At 51.8% G+C, this 23,447-nt stretch overlaps 1 protein-coding gene across 1 annotated transcript in view; it reads right to left on the minus strand.

Moving 5' to 3' along the window:
• Positions 1–11,019, minus strand: part of SARDH (sarcosine dehydrogenase) — a 73,288-nt gene extending 62,269 nt beyond the window's left edge. The window contains exons 1-6 of the mRNA XM_030818128.1: positions 10,987–11,019; positions 7,511–7,871; positions 6,093–6,271; positions 4,983–5,162; positions 3,741–3,864; positions 3,442–3,542 (exon numbers count right to left, since the gene is read on the minus strand). Of these exons, the coding sequence (XP_030673988.1) occupies positions 3,442–3,542; positions 3,741–3,864; positions 4,983–5,162; positions 6,093–6,271; positions 7,511–7,841 (915 nt within the window). The 5' untranslated portion in view covers positions 7,842–7,871; positions 10,987–11,019. The remainder of the gene's footprint in view (positions 1–3,441; positions 3,543–3,740; positions 3,865–4,982; positions 5,163–6,092; positions 6,272–7,510; positions 7,872–10,986) is intronic.
• Between the last annotated feature and the right edge of the window lie 12,428 nt (positions 11,020–23,447).

Here is a 23,447-nt window from a genome sequence, read left to right on the forward strand (position 1 = left end):
GATCGCTTGAGCCCAGGAGGTTGAGGCTGCAGTGAGCTATGCTCGTGCCACTGCACTCCAGCCTGGGAAACAGAGTGAGACCCTGCCTCAACTAATAATAATAATAATAGTTATATCTTTACTTCTGCCAACACTACTACTCTAAAAACAAAGCCAGCCCCAGAGTTCCATAGAGCAGGACAGTGGGGACACCTGGTGGCCAGGGAAGCCCCTGACGTTTGTCCCAGCAGGATCCATGTCTGGTCTTTCCTGCCCCTTGCACAGATCCTGCTGCCTCTGAGCATCCAGCGGAGTGCCCAGTTCAGCATCAGCGTCCAGTGGAGCCCTGGCCTTTCTCTCCAGGCAGCAGCCTCCTGCTCTGGCTGTCCCCAGTCTGGCCCTGGTGCCACTGCCTCCCTGCCTCCTGACCTCAGCCCATGCCTTCCATCTGCCTCTTTCTTCCATCTGATCCCTGCCTGATTGCTCCTGCCCTCCGTGTTCTCCCCTTAAGCGCCAGCTGGTGACGACTCCACACCCCTCTGTCCTTGTCCTTGTCATCACCAGCTACCACCTCACGAGCACCTGCTGTATGCCAGGCACCACGCCCAGCTGCATCACTCTGTCCTTCCTGCAGCACAGCCTGAGGCAGTAGGGATGGTTATTACCCATTTTGCAGAAAAGGGAACCAAGGCCCAGAGCGGTGACAGACTTGCCCAGCCTGGGTAATGGAGGAGTCAGCGTTTAAACCCAGCACCTGGGCTCTTACCCACAGCTCTGCCCACGGATGGAGCAGCCGCTCCTTGCCGCTGCAAAAGTACGCCAGAGCACGACTGTGAAACCACCTAACAGCGCCCGAGCCACCTGCTTTAATGATAGCTCAGAGAGGGAAGAGATGAGCCCTAGCCACAAAGGAAGCTGTGGGCAGAGATCTCTAGGACCCAGGCCTGGGACAGATCCTCAGAAAAGGGAGGTCCTTGGGGCCACACAGCCCTCCGACCACCCAAGAAGAAAGATGAACCACACGTGAGACCTGAGCCCTCACCAGCCAGCTGGAGCCCCCAGGCCCCGATGTGTGTGGCTGTGTCCGATCAGGGTGGACAGCGTCCTGCTACATGAAGCTGCCACGCCCGGGGAGCTTCCTGAGCAGACAGAAATGGGCTGCACAGGTACCATGCACCCAGGAGAGGGCCCCCTGGCTTGTTCTGTGGCCCATCCAAGGGTCAGACCACAGCAGGTGGGCAGGTCAGGGCCAGCGGCCTGGCTCCTTCCTCAGATTCACACCAACTGCCTAGCTGCAGCCTTTGGAAGGGACAACTTCCAGACACCTGCCCATGGCCAGGTGTCAGAGGAACATGAGGGGCTTTGTGCGAAGCCCCAGATCTCCACTTTTCTCTACCAGGTCTCGGAGCTGCTGGGGCTGATGGCCATTTTCCTGTGCTCTGGTACCAGAGGCATGCTGGGATCTGGACTGGCTTTGTAAGTAACAGCCCCTAGCTTCGCTTGAATCTCGACATACACAGGAGGGGGCAGCTGCAGGGACCTAGGCCAACTCTGCCTTGCTTCTTCCCTGGAAAGGCACCTCAAAGGCAGGCCTTGGGAGGAATCAGGGATGGAGGATGGAGCCACAGTCCTGGGCTCGGTGGACACTCTGTGGCCACCCTCCCTGAAGCCCCAGGACACAGCTCTGCCCACCTTCCCGGAGCCCACTGCGACCTGAGCGCGACCCCTGGTGGCCACCTAGGAGAGGAGGCTCTCCCCACGGACCTGGAGCCAGGGAAGAGGCCTCAGCACTCAGCTCCGACACCCACCGTGTGACTACTCTTAGTCCCTAACCCGGCACGTGGCACCAGCCACCTGCAGTGAGCAGCTCATTCTATAGACTCATTCTATGAACGAGTGGGGCGTGGCTTGCCCAGTGCACAGGAGTCAGAGGCAGGAACGCACTGGGACCCGGGTTCTGGCCCCATTTCGCCACCCTCTTCACCACCCTGGTCTACAAAGCAGCCAAGCCTGGTATCTCCCCGGTGACCATAGGGAAGCCAGGCTGGCACAGGGTGGCGATGGGCAGCCCCCAGGGATGAGGCTCCCAGCTCAGGGGCCCAGGCTTCCTCTCAATGGCCCCGACCCTAAACAAGGGCAGTCTGTTCTCACACTGACCCTGCCCCACAGCCTCTGGCCCTGGCTTTCTGAACGGCCATGCTCTGTGCACGCTCCTTGTCCACCACGCCACCCTAAAGAGCCTCACCTAGATGCAGCCGCCTCCTTCAGGGAGCCTCCCCTGGTCCACTAGGGCTGGGAATTCCTATAGCCCCCGAGACCCCATCAGAGCCCTTATCAGCATGCTCTGGAATTGCACATGTACTTGTCTGTACCTCCCCCCAGCTCTACCCAGCAAGAACTAGGTCTCTGTCTGTGTTACGGCCACAGCTTCTAGAATAGAGCTTGAAACACCGAGCTCACTCAATGTCTGATGCAGGGAGGGTTCAATGGAATGTGAATGGTTGGATTAATACATGGGTGGATGCTGGAGGAAGGGCAGAGGGAGAGATGAGTGGCTAGAGGGAGGGAGGGAGGGATGGATGGGTAGAAGGTTGGGTGGGTGGGTGGATGGAGGGATATATGAAAGAAGGGGTGGACAGATGAACATGTGGATAAATAGATGAATAGATAGATGAAGAGAGATGGAGGAGGGAAGAATGGATGGAGAGATGGCAAGATGAATAGAAGGAGGGAATGAGTGCAGGGAGGAATGGACGAAGGGAAGGGAGATGGGTAGAGGGATGAGGGAATAAATGGGAGAAGGTGTAGATAGATACGGGAGTAGATGGATGGAGAGACAGAGGGCTGGACAGAGAGAGGAATGAGTAAGGAGGGTTGCATGATGAATGGATGGAAAGAGGTCAGTCAGTAACAAGGTGGCAGGAAGCTCCCAGCCACCATCCCTGGAGGGAGGAGTTGAGGACAGGAGAGAAGAGAGGGCAGGAGGCACCCAGCCCCAGGTGCCAGCAGGTGCACCCAGGCCCCCAACCTCCCTTGGCAGAAGGCTCTCAGAGAGGTTATTCATGCCAGGAACCAGCACCCTCCGAGACAGGCACCCCAGGCACACTGAGAGCATGCAAACATTTGGGGCTTCCCTGAAACTCCTGGGCACAGAGCATGGCAAAAAGCTAGGCTGTCTGTGCCACGCAGGACAGGCTGGACTGTGTTCTGAGCATCAAGGAGAGGCCAGGTCCTGAGGAACAAGGGGGTCAGCCCCAACAGGGATACACCTGTGCTACCTAGTTTAATCCTCACACCACCTGGAAACACTCCGCGTTACAATCCCTTCACAGATGAGGTGACTGAGGCTTGGGGCAGTGAGGGAACCCACAAAGGTCACACCACCTGGGTTCAAGCTGGGATTCAGAGCCAGGTCTCTGTGCCCCCCACAGACTGACACACAACCCAGGGCTGTCCACCTACCTGAATCCCCTCAATGCGCTCGGTGACGACATAAGCATGGTGCATGGCCACCAGCGGGACCTTGACTCCAGCCATCCGGCCCACAGCACTTGCCCACACTCCTGCGGGCAGAGCACAGACAGCTCAGCTCTGCTGACACCTGGTGGGAGCTGCCTCTCAGGTGTGCACAGGCTGCCTCTGCAGACCTGTCTGCCCTAGCAAGGGCTCCGCACCCCAGAAAGAAGCCCTGCAGAGGTGGGAGCAGGTTTAGGGAGCAGCCAGCATGGCCACACAGGAGTCAGGAGAAATGCCACTCCCACCTGCACAGTTGACCACGCAGGGTGTCTGGATGGAACCATGCTGCGTCTCCACACCTGCGACCCGCCGCACCCCAAAATCATCCGTCCACACACGAATGCCAGTCACTGGGCAATTCTCAATGACCTGGGATTGAGAGGAACTGCTTTTAAAATCCCACGGGACTCCCTGGGGGGTGCTTACCACCCCGCTCCAACCAACCCCTCCTTCCAGAGGGGAGCTGGGGACACTATTTCTGCTAGCAGCAGGCCCCCTGCGACACTGTCAGGGAAACAGGATGACCACAGCGCCAGAAAACTAGACCCACCCATGACTTGACTTGGAGAACTTGAAAGTTGGGCAAGTTCTTTCACTTGACTTGTGGGGGGAACCCTCTTTTCATAACGTGAAAAAGTGGATGACTTTTTTTTTTTAAAGCAAGATATTTGATTAATGGAAAGATGTTTGCAGTCTACTGCTTGGTAAAAAAAAAAAAAAATCACAAAGCAACAACAGCTTGGTTCTATTTTGCACACATATATATTTTCATAGAAAAATATTTGGAGTAAAACATACTAAAATGTAAATACTAGTTACTGCTGGGTGATTTTGACTTCTTTTTTGCTTATGTGTTTTCTTAAAATTGTTCTACAGGCCGGGGTCGGTGGCTCATGCCTGTAATCCCAGGACTTTGGGAGGCCAAAGGTGGGTGGATCACGAGGTCAGGAGATCAAGACCATCCTGGCTAACATGGTGAAACCCCGTCTCTACTAAAAATACAAAAAATTAGCCGGGCGTGGTGGCGGGTGCCTGTAGTCCCAGCTACTCCAGAGGCTGAGGCAGGAGAATGGCGTGAACCCGGGAGGCGGAGCTTGCAGTGAGCAGAGATCACGCCACTGCACTCCAGCCCGGGCGACAGAGCGAGATTCCGTCTCAAACAAACAAACAAACAAAAATTGTTCTACAATGATATGCGGAGTTGAGACAAACGCAGATACAAATTACAAGAAGGGCTTTTGATATGATTTGCTTGTGCAGCAGAGGAATGGGTGCACTCACGGCACGACCTGATGTCTGTGAACAGACCGAAGGCATTGCGTCCCCTTGGCAGGAGTGGGCCAGAAGGCCCAGAGAGGTCCTCACTGGCCCAAAGTCACACAGCAGTCAGAGAATGGCTCCTGTTCTCTTGCCTTCTGCTCTCGGGGTTCTAAGGCAGGAGGAGTGGGCTGGGAAAAGGGGACCCAGAGCCGGGCAGCCATCAGTACCTGTGCTCCTCGGGCAGAAGCTGCCCTGGCAAGGGTGGTACAGGTGCCAGCGGGGTCCATGGTACCGTCGTGAGGCACATACAGGGTCCCATAGAGGTCGTCCACATTCATCAGCGGGTACAGAGTCTTGGTCTCTGCCGGGCTCAGCACATGGGATTCCACACCATACGCCTTGCCCAGCTAGGGGGACCCAGGGGAGGTTAACTGAGTCCGTGGGGAGCAGATCCCTGGGCCACTCCCCTCCCCAACTGGGCATCCACAGCAAACCCCAGCCTCGCTTTCTCCCAGAAACCTTAGCCGGTCCCCAAGCCCCTGGAGCCTGTCCCTTGAACCCGCTTCAAGCATAAGAGTTAAGGAGCAGGGGATACTGCATTGAGGCAGGCTCGGGGGCCAGGCTGCCTGTGCCAATCCGACCCTCACCAGCTGTGTGACCAACCTGGGACAAAGTCGCTTCAGGCTCACTCAGGTGAAGTGGGGGTGAGAATAGTGCAGGTCATTGACAAAGAACGCAGACCAGTGCCTGTCTATTATATAAAGTAAATAACCCCACAGGTCTAATACTTTGGGCCTGAGCGGTTTCCCAGTCAGACCAGCTGCCAAGAGAGGCCAAGATCCTCAGTTTCAGACTGTCAGATAGACCACGCCCCCACATTTGATTGGCCCAAGGACAGCCAATCAGTGTCCTCAGGCGTGGACCACTGGGACAGGCAAGAGTTGAGCCAATCAGATTCTCTGTCTGGGAATTCTGAATGAAGCCTGGGAAAGTCGCTTTTTCCAGGTGGCACAGCCAGCAAGGGGCAGCGCTAGGGCTGGAACCCAGATCTGTCACCTGCTGGGGCTCCTTGCCTGTGGCGTGTCCTCTCGCAGCAGAAGGGTGCCCACCGACATGAGCCCCACCCCCGACCCCGCAGGAGGCAGACTCATCCACACGAGCCCCCCACCCCCAGCCCCGTAAGGGATGCGCACACGGACATGAACCCCCCGCGTACCTCCACCCTCGCAGGGAGCCCACCCCACCCCCCACAGGGGGTGCACCCACCAATAGGACCCCCCAGGGATGCACCCACCCACCCAAGCCCCCCTCCTTGTCCCCCGCAGGGGAGCACACACCGACATGAGCCTCTTGTACTCGTCCAGGCGCTGCCGGTTGGACGCAATGAAGAGGCCCCCGTTCTGGATCCAGCCTGTGTGTAGTCCCGTCTCCTCCTCCAGGTCCCGGCTCACCACGCGCCGAGTGTGGGCCAGAAGCTCCACCTCCACGTCACTGGGCCTCAGCTGCCACAGCAGTCCTGCCCAGGAGGGTGGGTACCATCACTCCCCAGGGAGGGGACTGCACCTCCTTCCCCCAGACGAATATCAGGGGATACCCTGATATTCAACTATGGGTGTCTTTCTCTGCAGGGTCTTTCTCTGCAGGCCCTAGGGGGCCTGGAGAGGTTGTTGAGCAGGAAATAACTGGACCAAGATGAATGTGAGGGAGGTCCCGCCCTTAGGCAGTTCAGAGAGTGACACAGCAAAGGCCCCCATTTTTGGAGCACCCGTTGTGTGCCAAGCCCTGTGCTAAGCCTGTCATGCCCTATGAGGAGGCCGTGATTCTCTTATAGATCAAGTTCAAGTGGCACCAACAGTTCTGTGGCCAAAGTCACAGAGCAGGTGAGTGGAGGGGGGGCCGAGACACCAACCCACTACTGAATGAAGCCTAAATCTGCACTCTCCCCAACAAAGGCTGCCCTCCAGCAGCTGAATCTGAGGGGTGGCAGGCCAGGGGTATGGCTGGTGAAACATCAGGGAAGGGGCTATGACAGCCCAGCTAGGGGGCCAGTGAGAAGGCAAGAGCAAGAGTTGGAGCAGTGGTGTGTGGGAGCCGGCTCGCATCAACTCTCAGGAGCCCGGGGGTAAACCTCTTCCCAACTCCACAGTCAGTGACCTCATACTGGTGGCTTGCTATTGGCCAAGGTGGGAGTGTTTATACCACAGGAACTGGCCAACACTGCAGGTCAGGAGATCCAGTTTACCAGGACACCCATGGTTGAAAGGGTGAAGGCAGAAGGTCGGCTATCCTGGGACATGCACACCATAGGTGTTTAATATATGCCCACTGGTTAGTTAGGAGAATGAGAACTGTAGAAGCCTCTGGTGCTCACGGAAGACACAGGTCTGCTTCACCCTCAATGGTCCCCGTCCGTCCTCCTCCACTCCCTGGAATGCCTTCAATCCTGGTGGCTCTGTCCAGGAAAGGGGCTTCTGCCCTCTGGACAGCTGCCTGGAGTTTCCAGCCCTGGCCCCAGCTTCACTCTCCAGGCCACACAAGCAGCATCTGCTCCCTCCTCCCACCACAGCTCTTCAGAGACTTGGAGGGCAAGTGGTGCCCCCAGCTCCGCCCACCTGCAAATTGGCCATGCACCCTTCCCCAGGGTCTCTTCCCCAGGCTGGTGGTTGTGAACCAAGAACGGTCCCAGCTAGCAATGGGCTGTGGCCCCTCGTTATGTCCTATCCTTCCCTGCCCCTACCTGGCCCCCAGTCCCTACCTGCCGTGTGCCAGGTGGTCCCGGAGGTCAGCCGCTCCCGCTCCAGCAGCACCGCCCCACTCATGCCCAGCTTGGCCAGGTGGTACAGGGTCTGGCAGCCCAAGCTGCCTCCACCGATGACCACCACGTTGGCTGTGCTGGGCAGGGGCCGGCTTGGGCCTTGAGCCACCACCGAGGTGCCTTGTCCCTCCTTCAGGGTCCGCTGATGCGGCACACTCTTCTCGGCTGTGGGGCCAGCTGCATTGGACAGGTTGAATGGCCCTACGCCCCGGGTAGGGCTCTGGCGAGGATGGGCAGCGGCCACACGTAGGGCTCGACTCAGTGAGGCCATGGGGTCTCCGGGCCTCAGCAAAACAGGGAGCTGGGGAGAGAATCAGAGCTGGGTGGGGTGCAGAGGGGACATGGTGGGGGCTGTGCTGAGTACCCAGGGGAATAAGGGCCCTATGGTGTTACCTCCCAGGGCCTTCCTCCTGCCGCTTCCCCATGGCATTCATTCATTCACTCATTCATTCATTCACTCATTCATTCATTCATTCATTCATTCTGTGTGTATGTATTAAGGGCCTGGTATGCAGTAGGCTCAGTGCCAGGGGCAACCATGGTGAGGATAGGTCCCTGCCAGCACACAGAAAAGACAGGGAGTGCCAAGCTCTGGGTAGGAGCGGGGGTCAGGGCCACAAGGGGGGGTGCAGAGAAGAGTGGTTGATGTGGCTGGCAGAGATCCAAAGTGAGACCTGAGGAAAGCAGGCTGCCCCATGAGGCCGGGCAGGGAGGATGGGGAGGGGACTGAGGACAGAGGACCAACAGCTGGAAAGGAGGAGCTTCAGTCTCAGGGACACTCACCTCCAGATCACAGACAGCGAGAGGCTGGGGCTGGGAGGGAGCTGTCCCGCCAGCCTCAAGAGACCTTTCAGAGCTCAAGATGCTCCTGAGGGGCCAAGCGGCCCTAGGACCCCACAGGTCTGTGCTGGGGCAGACCCCAGGTCCTGCGGTATGGGGATGGGACCCAGGAGGCAGGAGTGCCCAGAGAAGGCGGTGGTGGTGGCACAGCAGGGCAGGGCGGGGTTGTATTGAGGGATGGAGTCACTTACACTACCAGACAGAGAGCCAGGAGGAGGGAGAGGCATTGTGGATGCTACAGCAGAGGCCACAGGGTATCAGCAGGCAGCATTGAGATGGGGCACCCAACCCCCAAGCCTGGAGCCAGCACCTCCTCCTGGGCAGGCCCCTCCCAAACCCAGACAAGAGGTGTTGCCCCCTCATCAGCCCCAAAGCTTGGTGGGACCTAAGGCGGAAGGTGATGAAGGATGTGGTGTCCCGGCTCTGCTCCCTTGGGGCCACCTGGGATTGCAGAGTAGGGGCTCAGAAGCTGGGTTAACAGGCCTTCCTCCCCTCTGCTCCTTCCCAGCTGACCTATCCCAATTCCCTCCTCCTTCAGGAAGCCCTCCCAGATCTCCCCAGCCAGAAAAATCCGATAACAATGAGAATGCAAGAGGGAGAGGGAGCCCTCCTTCTCAGGAGAGAAGGCGCTGATGAAGACAGATGTCTCCTTGGGTGCGAGCGAGGCAGGACAGGCTGTCAAAGGAGTCACCATGTCCTGGGGACGCAGCAACCGTGGTGACTGCAATCAACACAATCAGCCTCCACATTTGCATTGTAACTGAGCTGGTGTTAACTGAGCTCGTTCAAGCAAAGCTGTCTGCAGTAGGGCCTTTCCCCTGGAGAAGGCACGCGCACATTGATTTTACCTGTCCTCAAACTGACCCTTTGCTCATTCTAATAGTAAAAAAACACATCCCTGGGTGGAGATTTTAAGATGCTAATGAGGCCGCGCTCCGTGGCTCATGCCTGTAATCCCAGCACTTTGGGAGGCCGAGGCAGGCAGATTACCTGAGGTCAGGAGTTCGAGACCAGCCTGACCAACATGGAGAAAACCCATCTCTACTAAAAATACAACATTAGCCGGGTGTGGTGGCGCATGCCTGTAATCCCAGCTACTCGGGAGGCTGAGACAGGAGATTTGCTTAAACCCAGGAGGCGGAGGTTGCAGTGAGCCAAGATTGTGCCATTGCACTCCAGCCTGGGCAACAAGAGTGAAACTCCATCTCAAAAAAAAAAAAAAAGATGCGAATGAGACATGTGACACATGAACAAGCATGTACAGCTACCACATGTGCACCCAGAGGACCTGCCATCACATGCTGCCTAGTAACCTCTCTTCCTCTCTTTCCACCCGCTTATGAATAATTGTGGAAGACTCCCTGAAAGGGGGTTTCTCCAGCAATCGTCAACGCTGCCTCACCCTCAGGAGCAGCAACCCCCCGGAATCCTTTCTCTCCCAGGGTGCATCTGCACCTAACTTTTCAAAATGTTCTTTTTCCTTTGCAATAAATTGCTGTATGCTGCAGCTCTTTTGCTATGTGTCTCATGTTTAAATTCTTTTTTTTTTTTTTTTTGAGAAAGAGTCTCACTCTGTCATCCAGGCTACAGTGCAGTGGCATGATCTCAGCTCACTGCAACCTCTGCCTCCCGGGTTCAAGCGATTCTCCCACCTCAGCCTCCCAAGTAGCTGGGATTATAGGTGCATGCCACCGTGCCTGGCTAATTTTTGTATCTTTAGTAGAGACAGGGTTTCACCATGTTGGCCAGGCTGGTCTTGAACTCCTGACCTCAGGTGATCCGCGTGCCTCGGCCTCCCAAAGTGCTGGGATTACAGGCGTGAGCCACTGTGCCCAGCCTAACTTCTTTAACCTAAGAAGTTAAGAACCAAGGTCTCACAACAGCCCTCAATGGAGGGGTGGGGTGGTGTCCTGCCCAATGTGCACCTCCACTGCCCTTTTCTGGGATCTGCAGGAAAAGTGAAAGGGATGTGGCTGTGATCCAAGGTGTGAAGTGCTGTGCCTCCTACGTCAGTACCAATGACTGATGTAATTAGCTAAGAAAGTCAGCCTCCTTTTTCAAGAGCGGACCGTAGCTATGCACGTTCGTTCACTCTCATTGAACACCTATAGGCACATGATAATGTCTCTACTTCACGGCGGGGGAGTCTGACATATGGAGAGGCTCCCTGAGGTGACCAGGGTCCCAGGGCCTCCATGTGGCCGTGTCGGGGACTCTCTCCTGCCCCCTCTTCTGACCATCCCAGGGGGACTCAGGACCCACTGCCACACCCTGTCCCACCTGAACTGCGGGCACCGCCCAAGCCCTGATGAGGTGCAGAGCCCTGTCCTAGGCACGGTGGGGATGTGAGGGGGATCCCAGCTCTCAGGCTTGTCAGGGCTGTCCCCCATCTCCTGCCCCAGTGCCCCATCCCAAGGGAGGGAGCAGGGAGTCTGATTGGAGCGGCATAGGGGAGCGCGGAGGTGTTGGAGCTTGTCCTCAGCATCTCAGCCCTCAGTGTGTCAGCCCGCCTGCCTCCTGCCTGCAGAGGTGGCCCCGGACAAGGAGGCATGCCTCCTGCGCATGTCTGTACATACCTTCAGTCCTTGAAGGTTCACAGTCTTCCAGGAGCCCCCAGAAGTGGTGCCCCACCAGGGGAAAGCCAGCTTCAGTGGCACCGAAGAAGGCTCTCCAAGGCTGAACACCCCCGCCCCACCCCCCACCATGGTGCCACCTGGCACAGCACACCTGGTCAGCTCTGGGCAAAAGCCTCCCTCCTCCTTCCGACTGTGCCCAATGCGATGGCTGCTGGCGCCGGAGGCTGCCACGTGCCCCTTCACCACCTGCCTGGTCAGTCAGGGCTCTCCTGACTGCCAGACTGGGGGCTGGGGGCTGGCAGCGGCCCCAGTGGGGACAGCCCGGAGCCTCTCCTGCCTGCCACCTCCCTGGAAACAGCTGCCTCCACATTAACCCGCTCTCTTGCCCCCTCCAACTCTGTCCCGTACCTGAGTCAGCTTCCCAGGAGTGAGGGCTGAGGACAGCCCTGGGCTTGGGATCAGACAGACGGGTGGGGGTTTTGTCACAGGACTGGGGCCTTGAGCAACAACTTAACCTCACTGCAAAGCAGGGGACCCAGGAACGCCCTCCTCCGCCCAGGCTCGGGGTGGCGGGGGTCAAGTGAGGAGAGGGCCTGGCACCTTTGCCTGGTGGGGGAAGGCAGACTGTTGTGGGGAGGAGCGGCAGGGGGCGGGGAGGCAGCTGCCCATATGGTGAACCCTGGTCCTGCTCATGCAGCTGGATAGTCCCTGCAGCCAGAGGCAGAGGGAGATCCCAGCCAGCTCCCACCAGGCCCAGCCCCGCCCACATAGGGGAGGCCCCAGCCTTGTCCCTCCCTGAGGGTGTACCTCCAAGTACCTCTAGTCAGCTGCAGCGCCCCTCGGCCCTAAGAGTGCTTGGCCCAGCAGAGGTGCCTTCACCTTCTTGCTTCCCAAGCAGCGGCCTGGCCGGAACTCCAGGCCTCCCCCGCCCCCCACCCTCGCTGCCAGCCCCATGTCGCCGCCCAGGATCTGGGCGGAGCGTACCGCCCACCACCGCGGCTTCTTGGCCAGCTTAGTCCGGGCTTCTAGGCCAGCCCTGTGGGCAGCTCCCCCTGAGGGCGGCAGAGCAGGACTGTGAACCCCATGCCCCATTACCCGTAGGCGACCTGGCAGTCAGCCTCCCGCTCCAACCCTCATTTCCTCGTCTCTGAAACAGAGGCGTCAGGGTTGCTGCAGTGAACCCAGGCACCCCTGCCTGCTGGAGCCTGCCTGAGCTCCCCATGCCCAAAAGGAGCTACGCACAGGCAGGGTGGGCAGGAAAGGTGGGGTCAGCAGCAGCTTGGGCCAGGGGCCCGTCCATCGCAGGGAGGCTCCTTTGGTGAGGTCATCTCAGCACATGCCCCAGTTTGCTCACCCCCAGGGACGGGACGCTCTCTGCCTTCAGAGGCGAGTGAGAAGGCCTGGGTCAGCTTCCCAGGGACAGGGTCTCCTGGTCTGTCTGTGTCCTGCTTTCCCAAGCTCCCAGATCCCTCTGGTGTCTGGGGAGACGCCCCCGAGCCACTGGCTTTTACTGCACAGCACATAGGCCCCAGGGCAGGGATTCCAGCCTCCACTGACTGTTGGGGACAACAGTGCCCAGGGAGGGGGCCACACAACAAGCTGGTGGAGGAGGCAGACTGGATGCTGCAGCCTGACTCTGGGCTGGGGCAAATACCCATTCCCAGACAGAAGTAGACACCCAGAGGAGGTGTGTGGAGGAAACCCAGAAAGAATACACCTCTGGATGCCCAAAGAATCAGAACAGGTGCTGATGTAAAGTAAGATCTCCTCCTCGTGCTGGATCAAAGACAGGGGCATTTCAATGGCAGTCTGTTAATATTGTAGTGATGCCAGCTGCCAATACCGGAAGCGATCATATAGTAAACTGCTGTAATTAATACCAATCGAATCATTGTGTTCTTATTCACACCGAGGATGTACGACTGTCTTGTTGCCAGCTTGTCTATCCTCTACATTTACTGAACGCCTAATGTATACAAAGCACTGCTGGGAAACCTATAGTGACATCTAAGACCCAGCCCCTGCCCTCGAGGGGCTCAGGGTCCACGAAGCAGACAGATCCAGGGAGAGGCATGACACCATGAGGCTGGCTTCCCTCCAGCAGGGAATCCAGGAGGACCTCTTAGAGGAGGGGGCCTGGGCTCAGGGCCTGACCATGTGCCGACACCATTCTCAGTCCCTGCCTCAAAGGCAAAGGGCCCACTGGCTTAGGCCCCTGGCTGCCTAGTGGAAAGCTGGCCCCACCAGTTTGAGGCTTACCTGGGGTGGTGTGGGGGTCCTGGGGCAGAGGACCTCTTCTTTGGATGGTGTGGCTTGACCAGCGGCCTGAGCTAGGGCTGTTCTCACCCAACAGGGTGACGAATGAGCTCAATAGGGCAAGGAAGGAGTGTGGCCCGAGTTCTTCCAGGAGCCCTGGACGTGCAGGTGCATCAGAGAGAGACACAACAGTCACCACAGCCCCAGGGCAGTGGCCGGGTAGCCCACACCTCTCCTGTCCCTGCACTCAAAGACAAGTGGCAACTGTTGCAAAACTGTTACAAGCCAAGAGGGCAGCACAATGACCCTGCACTTTGGACAAGGGGTGGTGGCTGGGGGCCGGTCCTGGCCTGTTAGCTGTCTGTTAGCATCGTAGGATTTTCATCCAGCAGGGCCTGTTAGCACCCAGCTCAGGTCTGGGAGAGGTGGAAAGGCTGTCTCCCCCCCCAGGGACTAGTAGTCACAGCTCTGGAGGGGCCAGGCTCCAGAAAAAGAGGCCAAGACAGGGTTCTATACGATCTCGGGGTGGTCTCATCACCTCTCCCTTTGCTGAGACTTAGTTTTCCCATCTTGGAACGGGAGGCTGGAAGCCCTGCCATGTCAGTTTCACAGAAGCCTTGTAAATTTCCCTGAGTAAATTTCCTTCAGTCCTGCTCTAGATCACACCAACAGAGGGGCTGCCACCTCAAAGAAGTCACCTCCACCAGGGATAAAATCCACTTGATCACGGTGCATGATCTTTTTAATGTGCTGTTGAATTTGGTTTGCTAATTTTTTTTTTTTTAGACGGAGTCTTGCTCTGTCGCCCAGGCTGGAGTGCGGTAGCACAATCTCGGCTCACTGCAACCTCTGCCTTCCCGGTTCAAGCGATTCTCCTGCCTCAGCCTCCCAAGTAGCTGGGATTATAGGTGTGCACCACCATGCCCAGCTAATTTTTTGTATTTTTAGTAGAGACGAGGTTTCACCATGAATGGCCAAGCTGGTTTTGAAAGGGGCCTGGCGGAGACCAAACTACACCGGTCGCGGTCAAGAGATCTTTATTGGAGGTATTGAGCGGCACCACGCAAGGAGAAGGAAGAGAAGAGAGAGAGGGCTGCTGGTGTGCTGGGTTTTATAACCCTTGGGCCTACGTGGATTGGGCTGGGGCGGGCCCAAGGGAAGGCGGGAGATGCTTCTTTCTGATTGGCCCTCCTTTGGCAGGTTCAGACAGTGCTCGGTCAAGGAGGGGAGAAGAACCCGGAACCGGCCCCATCTTAAGGTACGGCGCCATTTTAAGGTACCCCATGTTACCTAACAGGTTTGGAACTCCTGACCTCAATCCCCCTGACTCCTGACTCCTGATCCCCCCACCTCAGCCTCCCAGCGTGTTAGGATTGCAGGTGTGAGCCTCCGCGCCTGGCTCGTTTGCTAATATTTTGATGAGGATTTTTGCATCTATGTTCATCAAGGATATCGGTCTATAATTTTCTTTCTTGTAATGTTATCTGGCTTTGGTATCAGGGTAATGCTGGCCTGGTAAAATGAGTATGACTCTACGTTTAGTGCACTCTGAAGAAAATTGTGGTGCAAATCAAAGTCACAGTTGACTCTACATTCAGGAGTGAGGGGCTGCCTCCAGGTTCACTGCCCTCCCCGCCACCACTCCAGTGGGGACTGTGGTGGACTTGTTCCTCTGCCCTCATGGCCTGGACATACCTGGGCCAACCCCAATACTCTTCCTCTGGCTCAGGCTGGCCCTCTCTGCAGGCCCCCACCAGCCCTTGGCCCCCACTTGCTGGCCAGGCTTCCAGGACAGAGGGAGGTGCCTGCAGGCTGCCATGTGACGGGGCAGAAGTCCAGGGAGGAAAAAGCGGAGGTGTTGGGGGAGGAGGCTCCTCCACCGAGCTCTGCGTGCAGCCCTGTGAAAGAGGACATGAGCAACAGCAACCCCAACCCAAACTATAACAGCCAACATCACCACTGACCAGGAGGAAGGCAGTGTCCCAGTCACCTCTGAGGGCCTGCTGGGAGTCAGGCGGCGTGCTAAAGGCTTTGCACATGTCATCTCAAATGAGACAGCAACAACTGCTACCCATCGTGGAGATGGGAAAACTGAGGGAGAACACAGCCAACAGGTGCCAGACTCAGGTGATTCATGGGCCAGGGAAATTTCCAGAACAATTTTCAAGGGCTGAATTTCCACTGCCAAGATTTTATTTTTCAATAAGAACCTGACAAAGAAAACTACCACTGAATATCCCCATGATTTCATGAAGGCAGAATGTTTTCTACCCTCTGTCAAAGTAGAAGAGATGCCCTCCCAGGGTAACGGTGAGGTCCTTCCTGAGAAGCAGGTGGCTGCCCCCATCTGCCTGACACCGACGCACAGGGGCAGGTGGAAATGGCTCCAGGCCTGAAGCCATCTGGGCACAGGCATTCCCAGGAATGAGCTGCTGAAGTGACCCCCACCTGGCAGTTGTGGGCTGGGGCTCCTGAGGGCCGGAATGCAGATCCTTATTCCCCGGAGCACCCTCTCCACTCCATGGCCTAGCACTGTTTGTGAGTGAAAGAAACATGGTGGATGGAATCTGCAGTGGAATCCACAGAAACATGGTGGATCCCGGCGGCTGAGCCCGTGCCAGGAGGTGCCAGGAGTGCTTCAAAGTCATCTCGGGGTCAGACGCGGTGGCTGACGTCTGTAATCCCAGCACTATGGGAGGCCGAGGCAGGCAGATCATGAGGTCAGGAGATCAAGACCATCCTGGCTAACATGGTGAAACCCCATCTCTACTAAAATTTAAAAAATATATATTAGCCGGGCGTGGTGGTGTGCGCCTGTAGTCCCAGCTACTTGGGAAGCTGAGGCAGGAGAATGGCTCGAACCCGGGAGGCAGAGGTTGCAGTGAGCCGAGATTGCACCACTGCACTCTAGCCTGAGACTAGAGCTAGACTCCATCTCAAAAAAAAGAAAAAAGAAAAGAAATCATCTCGGGGCACTGTGTCCATGGCCACAGGCACTGCCACCGTCTGATGGGGACACAGGACATGGAGCTTCAGAAGGACTTCCTGCCCACAGTGGGGAGCTGACCTCAGCCCTGGCGTAGGGCCCCAGTCTGCACTGGGGGTTTGGAGAGGATGGAGAAGCAAGAGTGAGGGCAGAAGCTGGAAGCCTGGGCTCAGCCAGGGTCTGAGACCCACAAGCACCACCTAGACCCCTCGGCTGGTCAGCCAAAGCTTCCAGGGCTCTCATGCTGCCTGCCCAGGGGCAGGGGACCCCTGGCATGACCCATGCCGTGCTTTGTGTCTTTGTATGTGTTGCCCTGGAAACTTCCTGTAAAAATCCAGATTTCCAAGCTTCAATCTTGAAAAGCTGGCCACATGGGGCCCAAAACCCATTGGACACACTTAGGTGGGTCACTCCTAGTCCAGCTGGCCACAGTTCTTACCCTGCATTTTGCCTTTTTGCATTTCCCACTGGTGTCTGGGAGCTTTGCCCTTCCAGCACTGACCAGGACTCTCCATCCGGCTGCAGGAGCAAGAGTAACCTTCAAAGGAGATGCTGGTGCTGGCTGGGCAGCCAGGGAACTGTGCGTCTTGCACAGAACGGAGGGTGGGAGGACTGTGCAATGCTCTCTTTGGGCCCCAGAATCTGAATGCCCTTCCAGATACTCAGGTGAGGGCAGCAGCCCACCACGGATGAAAGTCATTGGTCACCTCCAGGCTGTCTGCCCTGGAAGAGTAGCCTTGGCAGGAAACACCGCCCCTGGTGGCCACACGTGAGTATTACAACCTGGGGGAGCTGGACCTAGGCTCAGAAGGGGACTAGCAGGCAAATGGGGGCTGATCTTAACACTGGCTGGGACTGACAGCCTAGGCTCAGCCTGGCTCAGATCTTCTCTTCCAGACCACACCAGCAGAGGGGCTGTCACCTCAAAGAAGTCACCTCCGCCAAGGATAAAATCCACTTGATCACTATGCATCATCTTTGTAATGTGCTGTTGAATTTGGTTTGCTAATATTTTGGTGAGGATTTTTGCACCTGTGTTCATCAAGGATATTGGCCCATAATTTTCTTTTCTTGTAATGTCCTTGTCTGGCTTTGGTATCAGGGTAATTCTGGCCTCATAAAATGAGTTTGGAAGTGTTCTTTCCTCTTGAATTTTTTGGAAGAGTTTGAGAAGAATCAGCATTAATTCTTTCTTAAATGTTTGGCAGAATTCACCAGCGAAGGCATCAGATATCCTGGGCTATTTTTTGTTGGGAGGTGTTTGATCACTGATTCAATCTCCTTACTCATTATTGGTCTGTTCAGATTTTCTAGTTTTTTGTTTGTTTTGTTTTTGTGTGTTTGTTTTTTTGAGGTGCAGTCTTGCTCCCATCATGCAGGCTGGAGTGCAGTGGCACAATCTCAGCTCACTGCAACCTCCACCTCCCGAGTTCAAGTGATTCTCCTTCCTCAGCCTCCTGAGTAGCTGGGATTACAGGCTGCACCACCACGCCTGGCTAATTTTTGTATTTTTAGTATAGACGGGGTTTCACCATGTTGGCCAGGCTGGTCTCCTGACCTCAGGTGATCCACCCGCCTCGGCCTCCCAAAGTGCTGGGATTACAGACGTGAGCCACCACGCCCTGGCCGATTTTCTAGTTTGTTTTGGGATTCAGTCTTGGTCGGCTGTCTGCTTCTAGCAATTTATTCATTTCTAGGTTATCCAATTTGTTGGCATAGTTATCTATTATTTCTTTGGTATCAGTTGTAATCTTTCCTCTTTCATTTATAATTTTATTTATTTGAGTCTTTTTATTTTAGTCTAGCCTAAGGTTTGTCAGTTTTGGTAACCTTTTCAAAAAACCTCAACTCTTAGTTTTGTTGATCCTGTGTATTGTTTCTTAAGTCTGTATTTCATTTATTTTTATTTCTGCTCTGATCTTTCTTTCTTTCCTTCTGCTAACTTTGGGCTTAATTTGTTCCTCATTTTATAGTTCCTTGAGGTGTGAAGTTAGGTTGTTTATTTGAGATCATTCTTCATGTAGGCATTTATTGCTATAAACTTCCCACCTGGAATCACTTTTGCTGCCTCCTATGAGGTTTGGTATGTTACATTTCCATTTTCATTTGCCTCAAGATATTATTTTATTTCCCTTTTGATTTCTTATTCCACTCATTGGTTGTTCGGGAGTGTGTTGTTAAATTTCCACACGTTTAAAATTTCCACTTTTCCTCCTGTTATTGATTTCTAGTTTTATACCATTGTGGTTGGAAATACTTGATATGATTTCAATCTTCTTAAATGTGTTAAGACTTGTTTTGTGAGCTAACATATGATCTTTCCTGGAGAATGTTCCATGTGCACTTGACAAGAATGTGTGTTCTGCTGTCATTGGATGGGATGTTCTGAATCTATCTGTTAGGGCCATTTGCTCTGTAGTGTTGCTCAAGTCTCCTGTTTTCTTACTGATTTTCCACCTGGATAATCTGTCCACTATTTAAAGTGTTGAAGTCCTCTACTATTATTGTAATCTATTTTCCCTTCAGTTATGTTAATATTTGCTTTACAGAGTTAGGTGCTCCCATGTTGGGTGTGTGTGTGTGTGTGTGTGTGTGTGTGTGTGTGTGTGTATATATATAGAGAGAGAGAGAGAGAGAGAGAGACAGAGTCTTGCTCTGTTGCCCAGGCTAGAGTGCCGTGGCATGATCTCGGCTCATTGCAACCTCCGCCTCCCAGGTTCAAGGGATTCTTCTGTCTCAGCCTCCTGAGTAGCTGGGACTACAGGCACACACCACCATACCCGGCTAATTTTTGTATTTTTTTAGTAGAGACAGGGTTTCACCATATTGGTCAGTCTGGTCTCGAACTCCTGACCTTGTGATCTGCCCGCCTTGACCTCCCAAAGTGCTGGGATTACAGGCGTGAGCCACCGCGCCCAGCCTAGTATATGTATTTTTTGAATTGTTACCTCCTCTTGATGAATTGATCCATTTATCATTATATGACAACCGTCTTTGTCTCTTGGGATAGTTTTGATTTAAAGTCTATTTTGTCTGATGTAAGTGTAGCCACTTATGTTCTCTTTTGCTTCTCATTTGGATAGAGTAACATTTTTCAGCTTATCTGTGTCCTTAAAGCTAAACCAAGTCTCCCGTAAGCAGCATATAGTTGGATTTTGTTTTGTTTTGGTTTTTAATCCATTCAACCGCTTAGTGGCTTCTGAGTAGATAATTTAATCAACTTAAATTTAAAGTAATTATTAATAGGTAAGGACTTACTACTGCCATTTTGTTCATTGTTTTCTGATTGTTTTGTAGTTTCATTGTTCCTATCTTCCTCTCTCGCTGTCTTTGTGAGATTTTTTTTTTTGTAGTGGTATGCTTTGACTCCCTTTTATCTTTTGTGGGTGTACTACAATTATTTTTCTTTGTGGTTACCAGGAGGTTTATGTACAACATTTTATAGTTATAACAGTTTAAGCTGATAACAACTAAACTTTAGCCACATACAAAAACTCTACACTTTAATTTCTCCCACATTTTATGTTATTGGGGTCATACTTTACATCTTTTATATATTGTGTATCCATTAACAAATTATTGCTATAATTATTCTTTAAATTTTATACTAGAGTTAAAAATAATTTATGTGTCACCATTACAATATGCTATGCTTTGGATGTTTTTGTCTTCTACAAAATTCATATTAAAATTTAGTCCCCAGTGCAACAGTATTGGGAAGCGTGTCCTTTGGGGTGTTTAGATCACGATGGCTCTGCCATTATTAAAGGGCTTGATGGAAGAAGTTTGTCCCCTTTTGCTCTTCTACCCTCTGCCTCTGCCATGTGAGAATGTAGCAAGAAGACCCTCACCAGACACCAGATGCTGATGCCTTGATCTTGGACTCCCCAGCTTCCGAAACTGTGAGAAATACATTTTTGTTCTTTATAAATTACCCAGTCCGTGTCACCCTGTTACGGCAGTGCAAAATGGACTAAGACACAGTGGGAGAGTACTCCCAATTTGACTATATTTTTATCTTTACAGAGTTTTTATACTTTTGTGTCTTCATGTTGTTACTGTCCTTTCATTTCAACTTGAGAAACTCCCTTTAGCATTTCTTGTAAGGCAGTGATAATGAATTCCCACAGCTTTTGTTTGTTTGGGAAAGCCTTGATCTCTCCTTCATTTCTGGACATCTTTCCCAAGGTTGACAGTTTTATCCTTTCAGCCCTGTGAATATATGATCCCACTCTCTCCTGGCCTATGAGATTTCTTCTGAGAAATTCACTGATAATCTTCTAGGGGTTTCCTTATATGTGATGAATTGCATTTCTCTCACTGCTTTCAAATTTATCTCTGTCTTTGACTTCTGAGAGTTTCTCTTTTTTGAAGATTTCTTTTATTTTTAATTTTTGTGTGTACACAGTAAGTGTATATATTTATGGGGTACATGAGATGCTTTGATACAGTTATGCAATATGAAATAGGTACATCATGGAGAATGGGGTATAAATCCCCTCAAGTATTTATCCTTTGAGTTACCAAAAATCCAATTACACTAAGTTATTTTAAAGTGTGCAATTAAGTTAATTTGACTTCTACCTTTCCATTGTGGAGGCCCTTTGTATCTTTCTCTTGTCTGATTGTTCTAGCTATGACTTCTAGTACTATGTTGAATAACAGTGATGACAGTGGCATCCTTGTCATGGTCCAGATTTTAGAGGAAAGGGTTTCAGTTTTTCCCCATTCAGTATAATCCTAGCTGTGGGTCTTTTGTATATGGCTTTTATTATGTTGAGCTATGTTCCTTCTGTCCCCAATTTTTTTTTTTTTTTTTTTTTTTTTGAGATGGAGTTTCACTCTGTCACCCAGGCTGGAGTGCAGTGGTGCGATCTCAGCTCACTGCAAACTCCACCTCCCAGGTTCATGCCATTCTCCTGCCTCAGCCTCCTGAGTAGCTGGGACTACAGGTGCCCGCCATCACACCCGGCTACATTTTTTGTATTTTTAGTAGAGACAGGGTATCACCATGTTAGCCAGGATGGTCTCGATCTCCTGACCTCGTGATCCGCCCACCTCGGCCTCCCAAAGTGCTGGGATTAACCGCACCCAGCCATTCTATCCCCAGTTTTTAATTTTTTTTTTAATTATGAAGGGACGTTGAATTTTATTAAATACTTTTTCAGCAGCAATTGAAATGATCATATGGTTTATATTCTTCATTCTGTTGATATGTATCACATTGATTGATTTGCACATGTTGAACCACTTGCATATGATGTATCCCACTTGGTCATGATGAATGATCTTTCTAATGTATTGTTGAATTTGGTTTGCTAGTATTTTACTGAGGACTGTTACATCAATATTCATCAGAGATATTGGCCTGTAGTTTTCTTTTTATGATGTGTCTTTGTCTGGTTTCAATATCAGGGTAATAATGGCCTCACAGAATTACTTTGAAAATATGCTCTTACTGAATTGACCCCTTTATCATTATATAGTGACCTTCTTTGTCTCTTATTACAGTTTTTGTCTTGAAATCTATTTTGTCTAGGTATAGCAACTCCCGCTCTTTGGTTTCCATGAAATATCTTTTTCCATCCATTTATTTTAAATCTATGTGTGTTTTTATAAGTGAAGTATGTTTCTTGTAGGCAACAGATCAATGGTCTTGTTTGTTCATCCATTCAGCCAGTCTATGTCTTTTGATTGGAGAGTTTAGTCCATTTATATTCAATGTTATTATTGATAAGGAAGGGCTTATTCCTGCCATTTTGATTTGTTTTCTGGTTTTGTGGTCTTCGCCTTCTTCTATCTTTCCTCTCCGTCTTCCTCTAGTGAAAGTGATTTTCTCTGGTGATATGATTTAGTTTCTTGCTTTTTATATTTTGTGTATCTATTGTATGTTTTTTGGTTTGAGGTTACCATGAGACTTGCAAATACTATCTTATAACTCATGATTTTAACCTGATAACAACTTAACACTATCTGCATAAACGAATAAGCAAAAAGAAAACTAATAAAGACTCTATGCCTTAACTTCGTCCCTGTTTTTTAACTTTTTGATGTTTCTATTTATATTTTATTATACTGAGTATGTCCTGAAAAGTTGTTGTAGTTATTCTTTTTGATGGGTTCATTGTTTCATCTTTCTACTTAGGATAAGACTAGTTTACACCACAGTTACAGTGTGATAATATTCTGTGTTCTTCTGTGTACTTACTATTACCAGTGAGTTTTGTACCTTCAGGTGATCATTTATTGCTCATTAATGTTCTTTTCCTTCTGATCAAATTACTCCCTTTAGCATTTCTTGTAGGACAGGTCTGATGTTGGTGAAATCCCTAAGCTTTGGTTTGTCTGGGAAAGTCTATTTCTCCTTCATGTTTGAAGGATATTTTCACTGGATATACTATTCTAGGGTAAACGGTTTTTTTTTTTTTTTTTTTTTTTTTTTGGCTTCACCACTTTAAGTATGTCATGCCTCTGTCTCCTGGCCTGTAAGGTTTCTACTGAAAAGTCTGCTGCCAGACATATTGGAGCCCCATTGTGTGTTATTTGTTCCCTTTCCCTTGCGGCTTTTAGGATCTTTTCTTTATCCTTGACCTTTGGGAGTTTGATTATTAAATGCCTTGAGGTAGTTTTCTTGGGTTAAATCTGCTTGGTGTTCTATAACCTTCTTGTACTTGGATATCGATCTCTTTCTTTAGGTTTGGGAAGTTCTCTATTATCCCTTTGAATAATTTTCTGCCCCTATATGTTTCTCTACCTCCTCTTTAACGCTAATAACGCTTAGATTTGCCCCCTTTGAGGCTATTTTCTAGATCCTGTAGGTGTGTTTCATTGCTTTTATTCTTTTTTGTCTCCTCTGACTGTGTATTTTCAAATAGCCTATCTTCGAGCTCACTAATGCTTTCTTCTGCTTGATCAATTCTGATGTTAAAGGATCCTGGTGCAATCTTCAGTATACCAATTGCATTTTTCAGCTTCAGAATTTCTGCTTGATTCTTTTAAATTATTTCAGTATCTTTGTAAATTTATCTGATATAATTCTGAATTCCTTCTCTGTGTTTATCTGGAATTTCTTTAAGTCTCCTCAACACAGCTACTGTTTGAATTCTCTGTCTGAAAGGTCACGTATCTCTGTTTTTCCAGAATTGGTTCCTGGTGCCTTCTACTTAGTTCATTTGGTGAGGTCATGTTTTCCTGGATGGGATTGATGCTAGTAGATGTT

Source organism: Nomascus leucogenys, chromosome 8, assembly GCF_006542625.1.
Source record: "Nomascus leucogenys isolate Asia chromosome 8, Asia_NLE_v1, whole genome shotgun sequence".
Classification (NCBI taxonomy): domain Eukaryota; kingdom Metazoa; phylum Chordata; class Mammalia; order Primates; family Hylobatidae; genus Nomascus; species Nomascus leucogenys.